At 27.4% G+C, this 7732-nt stretch overlaps 1 protein-coding gene and 1 long non-coding RNA gene across 2 annotated transcripts in view; one reads left to right on the top strand and one right to left on the bottom strand.

The window, feature by feature from the left end:
- Positions 1–7732, bottom strand: part of LOC139426016 (uncharacterized) — a 207388-nt gene that overhangs the window by 172778 nt on the left and 26878 nt on the right. The window lies entirely within an intron of this gene.
- LOC107455878 (26S proteasome non-ATPase regulatory subunit 11) overlaps positions 1–7732 on the top strand; it is a 64165-nt gene that overhangs the window by 37721 nt on the left and 18712 nt on the right. The window contains exons 2-5 of the mRNA XM_071183349.1: positions 1352–1453; positions 2588–2712; positions 3164–3235; positions 6832–6889. Coding sequence (XP_071039450.1) covers positions 1352–1453; positions 2588–2712; positions 3164–3235; positions 6832–6889 — 357 coding nt within the window. The remainder of the gene's footprint in view (positions 1–1351; positions 1454–2587; positions 2713–3163; positions 3236–6831; positions 6890–7732) is intronic.

Raw genomic sequence — 7732 nt, 5'->3', positions numbered from 1 at the left:
ATCAGGGAAATTTGAAATCTGTTTTGAGTGGCCACCCTGAAAAAGTATCTGATTTTATTAAAAATATATATGCATATATATGGCCATTAATGAAAGTTAAATTTGCTGTTACCTAAAAGTTTTATTTCAGCACATTACTCTAATGCATTTTCTTCGTAAGTGCTCTGTAATTTGTATTGAGAAAGTATCTGATTTTATTAAAAATATATATGGCCATTAATGGAAGTTAAATTTGCCGTTATGAGTTGTTACTTGCATGGTTTTTTTTTGGGGGGGGGGAGATTTGTCAATAACTGGGCATATGCATGTTGCAATAAATTAAAATATCTTTACAGATTAGAATCACTGGAAGTGTTAACTGCTAGACAAGTTGTTTTATTTATATCATGAGCCAACCATGTAACCAATTTTTGAGAAGAACAAAATTGAAAAATAGAGTTGTAATAGTTTTCTAAATTTCGCACAACAAAAATATTACTTAAAACTACTTTAACATCTGTTAAAAGATAAATCTTTTTTTTTTTTTTTTTTGATTTTACCTTTCAGGAGTAAAAATTGATGATTCGTAAAAAATTTCTTTATTTGTCTCTGAGAGGGGATTTAAAAGATTTCTAGTTTTTGAGAGAGGCATATACTTAATGTCCCCTCTACCAAGGATGCCTATGATTTATATATATTAATAATTTATTGCAAATGCTAATAATTTATTCTCTATCGCGTTGAAGATTTTCTGNAAAATTTTTTTTTTTTTTTTTTTTAAATTTTATTTCACAAGTAAGTGATAAATAGGTTTTGCTGACTAATTTCCTATTTTACACATCAAAAGACAAGTGGAGAGACCGCAAAGTTTCGCCTTTATCTTATGCACATCTTGCTCTCGAAGTAATCCTATGTATCTCAGGCTCTAATTAAAATTTTTCAGACTTGGCCCTCTAAAAGCGAGTCTGAACTTCATATCTACTGTGTAGTATTTGTTCAGTTTCATTTGAGTATAGTCATAAAACAAATATAATCTCAATCCATCGTGACATTAAAAGTATATTCTGCACTAATGCTTTCTTACTTTTTTTTAGAGAATGCATATTACTTTGTTTCTTTGTGGGGGGGAGGGTAGATATTTTTTGTGTCACATAACTTGAACATATTTCCTTTGTAGCATTTTATAATTATAAAGCGGAAACATAATGTAGGTAAATATTTTTTCCTATATCAAGCTGAAATTTATTTGTTACCAGTCTTGGAGATTTTATAAAGTTACAGAAAATTAAATATGTGTAGATCTATTTTTCCTATTTATTGAATAATACTATCAATCTAGATTATTCTTACTTATGACAATTTCTGTGTTTAGTCTTCCCTAAAGATGTGCAGCCTGATGAAGAAGTCATTCGTGTCAAGGAACAAAATCTCTTGGAACTTGCTAAGATGTTGGCCGACACTGGCAAAGCAAAAGGTATCTATTATTTCATGTATAATAATTATTTTGTTTTCATGTATAAAAATTCATATGTGCTTTCCCAATCATCACATTGCTTACAGCTTGTTAATGTTACATAAAATCATGCAATTTCTAACCAGATTTAAAAGGTTTGTAATAAACCTGGTATTGTAATTGTTTATTGTGTTAATTTAAAAAATTTCGATTTAGGTCTAGAAAAATTAAAGTAGAGCGCCGATTATCCGAATTGCTCGGGACCGAACGTGGTTCGGATAATAGGAAAGTTGTTTAAAATCTAATTTAAATGATTATTATTTATGCACTAACTTCCCTGCTCACTTTTTCCAGGTTCGGGACTGGCAGTACTTTCTAAAATTGCTCTGCTTAAAGTTTTTTTTTTTTTTTTTTTTCAATTTTTAAATATTTTTTTCTTTTTTTTTTTTGATCAAACATGACCTTTTTTTCTTCNATTTTTTTTTTAAATCATATTTCAGCATTTTATAATTTCTTTTGTCAATTACTGATTTTACCACATTTTTCTTTATTTTCTATAGAAAAAGAAATCCAACAAAGACTTTTGTTTCAAAGAAGATGCTCTTTTTTGAGCTGCCATATCCCTTATTCTTTTTAAATAAACTGAACTGGATCAACATCATTTTGATGTTCTAGCCAATTCATTGCAATTTCTAATTAATTGCATTTTTCTGTATGAGAAGGTTCACTATCTTGAACTTGATCACCTACTTCTTCCTCTTCGCCTGTGGAGTTCCGATTTTCATTTAAAATTTGATATCCTGGGACGATTTCAGTGTCTCGACGCCAGTCTTCTATTTCTTCTGCTGCGTAACCTGGAATCTTTTCAGTCAATAGATCTACTGATTCAGAAATTTTAAGAAAATTTTGATAAGTTCAAAAGTATTCTAAACTTTAAAAAAAAAGAAAAAAAGAATTCAGACATACTTCAAATAGTTGGACGTTCAGATAATAAGGGTTCAGATAATCGGCTCTGTACTGTATCTATGTTTAACTGATGATAAAATTTTATGTGTTTTCGGTATACAAAATTTATTTCAGTGTTCCCAATAAATTGCAAGTAAAATCATATATAATAATATTTTAAAATGTAAATTGTTTTGATTCCTTTTTCAGATTTGGCCGCTCTTATTAAGTTAACGAGACCTTTTCTTGGGTTAGTGAGCAAAGCAAAGGCTACTAAACTTGTAAGAGCTTTAGTAGATATGTTCCTTGATATGGAAGCATCAACTGGTTTAGAGGTTTGTAGTATTTTTTATAACACCTATTTACATTTTAAGAGAACATTATTTACATTCTGATTTACTCAGAGAGTAGTTTAGGAAATGTTATATAATCAGTATTAAGAAGTAAGCTTTATGTTTGAAAAAATTTTTCGATCTGGATTGTTTTTGTTGATCTGATATAGTCAGAGAAAAAGTTTCAGTGTGAACCATGTGCAAAGAATTTGTCTTAACTTAATTGAAATAGCTATGTAAGTATTTTTACATTTAAAATCCTAATATCTAACGATTTAGAATATTTGAATTTTCTTTGTGGCAAAGAGTTTTCAGCAGATTCTTTATCAACAAACTAATTGACTTAGTCAAAAATCCATAAATGGTAATATCATTGATGTGTGTTTGTTCATGATGTGTTACACGTTTCATTAAATTGGTTTTATGTAAATAATGGCTATTCTTCTAACTGTAGGTTGAAATGTGTCTAGAATGCATTGAATGGGCTAAACAAGAAAAAAGAAATTATTTAAGACAAGCTCTTGAGGTTAGTAAAGGCTTATTTTAAATATTTTGTTAAAATAAAATTTTTATTGTTTTAAATTTTAATTAAGTGTGTATTTAAGACAAAATTTGTGCTGAAATAATCAAATTTCTGAATAATTATCTTTACACAGTCAAACCTTACGCAATGACCCCCTTTAAATTATGGTAACCTTGAAGAGGGGCCTTATGCTCATGTGACTTTGTCTTTCATAAGATTTAGTGTTAACCTTTACAACAATATTACTTTTTGCTAGCAAGAAATTTATTTTATAAAATGTCACTTAACCAACTTTTTTCATTTGTGGAACGTTGACTAAGATTTAATATTTTTTCTACTTGCAAGAACTGTTAAAAAAGGACAATGCAAAGGTAAAGCACTGATTTTGTTTAAAAAGAAGTAGAAGCCACTAATATGAATCAATGTGGTTCTGCAATAAAAACTTATTATAATGTTCTAGAAAAAGTTCAACATTCACATTTTTATACTTAATTATGATAATGAAGAACTGTATCATAAAACTATTGATTTCATCACGAATGTAGAAAAATTGTTTTAAAAGAAAAAAACCAATTAGGAATTGCTGTTTTCTTTATATTTTAATTATTATCAATTGTTTGACACCTCTGAAAAGCCAATTCCTCTTAACATTAATGGCATGGCCCCGCGAAACAAAAAATTTTGGGAAGTATAGTGTTTTTATATTTATCGTTTTATTCATTTTTGTAGTTTTAAAAGTTAATTTTTGAAAAAGTTATGAAGTATTTTTAAAAATTTCTTTTTGTAGAAATTTTAATATAATAATAAAATAAAATAAACATAAACTTCTCATAAAATGAAAATTTCCTATTTAGTTCTTTAAATAAGCCACTAAATTTTGTCGTGTAACTTATATTTGAGGGGGAAGTTTTTTTTTTCGCTGAGACTCTAGCATATTCTTCAGTTTAAAATTCATTTATTTTAAAATTAAAAGTATGACATTTGGAACCTAAATACAGGGCTGATTGTGCTCCGGAAAAAATCCGGATTTCCGGAATTTTCGCTAACAGTGATCCGGAAGTTTCCGGAGATCGAAGGTCCAGACGTTTCAAAAAATCATTGATCACAGAAGTTTCCGGAAATCAAATTTTCAAAGGTGGAACTTAAAAAACACAGTTTATTTTATTCGTTTGTAAGGGAGAGCCAGAGAGATGCTTTATAAGCTTATATTCATGATTAATATTAATTTTTTATCAGTAAATAGTTGTTATCAGGGACGTAGGTAAGGGGGGTGTTCAGGGTGTTCAAACACCCCCCATTGTACAGAGCAATGTTTCTTTTTTTTTTTTAATACTATAAATAATTTTTCCTTAATTTTACAAAATTTTTAAATATTTTATTTACTAGGAAAAAAATGGAGAATTCCCATGACATTTTATTTTGAGGCTTTTATTAGTCTGTAACAGAAATAAAATAATCACTGCTGCCTCTTTGCTACCCATTCATCAAGAGAGCAACAAACGCTTATCTTCAGTGATTAAATTAGATAGCATCCCTTTCCTCTTGATTTACCACCCACAAAACTTCTCCCCTCAGAAAAGTAGCCAGCCCATCTCATATTACTCTAAGGGAAAATGTTCTTTCAATGGGTTCTATCTTATCTCATCCACTTTTTAAAATATTGGCTATACACAGATCCTATTTACGGTCATAAAATGCATGCCTCAAACAAAGAATTCTCTTGGATTTCTAGGACTGCCTTTTAACTAGGACTGATATGTTAACCTTTTCAGGACATAAAAACTTCCTTGGCAATTTTTTCGGTCATTCTGTCTCAGAACTTTGTCTTAGACACTTATCCTAAAAGCTCTAAGTTTTAGATTTTTCCTTTTGTTTAATGTAGCATTTTATTTAAAATTTCGTTTTATANGCTGAAATGCCCGCGGCCACTCCATCAAAATCCAAATTTGATAGTCCACGACCTTACGAAACACGGATTTTTTCATTCTATTTATTTACGAATTATTTTGAGGCTTTGTAAGTTTATTTAACACCATTATTATTAGCTTTTTGGAATGATTTTACACATTGTCATTTTCCTGCGTTCTCTAAATAATTAATATAAACTATTATTCAATGTGAGCTGTTTAATAAAGTTTTGTGATTAATAGCACAAAGACTAACTAAAAAGAAATGGAACATGGAATTAAAAAATATAAAATTATAAATTGTAATTTTTCTGGCACTTGAATGCCAAGGAATAATTGCAAACTGCTAAATGCTTGTTAACTATTGTGTATTGCTCTCTATAAGGTATTAATTAGAGTTACCTTAATAAACTAGTATTTTTTTTAAAATATATATAGTATTCCAATCCAAAAGGTTAAAAAAATTTTTAAAAAATTCCTATGTGTCGTATTTTCTGAAAATTACCCATATATTCTGCTTCGTAAAGAATTCATTTTTTATATATTATTTTGGCTGCTTAAACGCATTATAATTTGCGGTGAACAGATGAATTTTTATTGATATTTTATACGTGAATTTTTGACAATAACGGTGATTTTGTTTTAATGTTCTTTTTATTTGAATTTCGCTTATCTCCCAATCGAAGGGAAGCGATCAACGACGTTTATGTCTTGCCTTTATTTTGATCTCATTTGGATCACTGGTTGTGATTTTTAATTTTAAATGAAGCTTACAGTGAAAATTTCTGTATTAGGTTATTTTATCAAAACCAAAATGAGTTTTCCTGTATGTATGTAACTGGTTTAATTAAATTACATCTAATTAATAAATTCCTCAATCACAAAACACCCCCCATGAAAAAACTATACCTACGTGCTTGGTTGTTATAATCATAAACTCAAAAACGAAAGACATATTTGTTAATTTTAATTGCTTCTTCAGGTCATCTTAGGTATGTGTAAATGGTAATTGTGTAGAATTTTAAATATATTTTAAGTAAACTAAGAAATATTGAGAAAAAGGAAAGAAACATTGTTTAATTTTTTTTCTAATTTTTCAATTTAAACTTTTTTTTTTAACTCAAAAAATTTTCCGGAATTTTGACTTGGGCTCGCAATCACCCCTGTAAATAGCAAACCTCTTTTAGAACTATGGCATGTAACTTTTTATCCTGTAGCTCTTATATTTTACTTTGCATGTCCCAATACAAAAAACATTCCAAATATATTTTGGTAATTTTAACTTCCACAGTTTTCTGTAAGGGTTAGAAAATTTTATGATAAAAATAAGAAATCATTGAATAGAAAAATGTCATTTAATGATATATTTACAAAATTAAATTTAAATTATCTGCAAATTCCTTTTTGTATTAATTATATAATTTATTTTAGTGGCATTTACTTGACCTATTTTTAAATATATCTGTTTAATTTATATTTTAAATCATTTTCTTTAATTCAAGTGTTTTTATTAACTAAAAATGTTGCAAAGTCTGAGAATTTCAGTTAAAAAATTGCCTGACATCCTGTATATGTTATACTTGTTTTTTTAAGTTTGAGATTTAACATAATTGTAGGGCATTTATTTAAATATATTATTGTACTATCAAATTTCCTTGCATTTCTTTTAAATATATTTTTTATATTTTTCAGGCAAGGCTCATTTCTTTGTACTACGACATTGGCAAATACACAGAGGCTTTAAATTTAGGTAATAATTATTTGAGTTGCTTAAAAGATCTGATATAGCTTCTATCTTAGAAACATTATGAAGAAATTAACATTTAACTTGTATTGAGCACTTCACAATACATGCTTTTTGATGCTAAAGACAGTGGAATTAATTTCCAGAACATTAAATAATTTCAAAATTGCATAATAAGTATTTATAATATTATTCATCTGTAGATCTTCATTTTGGCAATAAAAATTATTTTAAATTAAACTATTTTAAAAGGTTTGTCAAATTAGCAAAAATATTTTTTTCACTTAGGATATAAAATAAATATATATGAACTGTAAAATACAAAACTATGCATGAATAGTTTTAAAATGTTGCTAAATAATTTTACAGTTTTAATTACTGATACATCTTTGATTACCTTATGTATTATGTGTCCATTTTATCAAAGCAACAACACAAATATGAGTTATGTGACTATAAGTAGAAATATTATCCTAATTTTTTTTATAATTTGATTTCTGTTTTTGGAAGTTCTGTGATGGTTAATTATTTATGTACAATTGGAACTGCTTTGTTTGTAGCATTAAGAATAACTTTTCCGGCTTGTTTACAGAATATTTTTTAATGGAAACTATTACATTTTTTCATTAAGGTTTTTATGGTTTTAAATGTGTGGCTGCCAACTTCATTAGATTTTGCAGTTCTTTTTATTTTTTTCTTCACTTTTTAGAAAATTCTAAAAAGAAATCTGCAGAAATTTAAATTTCTGAATTAGTAATTGTTTCTTTTAAAATCTATTTGAAATGTATTTTTATTTAAAAAAAAAAAAAAAAATTTTTTTAAATGATATAAAAAATATAAGTTTTAATT

This window comes from Parasteatoda tepidariorum, chromosome 7, assembly GCF_043381705.1.
Source record: "Parasteatoda tepidariorum isolate YZ-2023 chromosome 7, CAS_Ptep_4.0, whole genome shotgun sequence".
Classification (NCBI taxonomy): Eukaryota; Metazoa; Arthropoda; class Arachnida; order Araneae; family Theridiidae; genus Parasteatoda; species Parasteatoda tepidariorum.
This window is presented reverse-complemented; position numbering and strand designations above follow the sequence as displayed.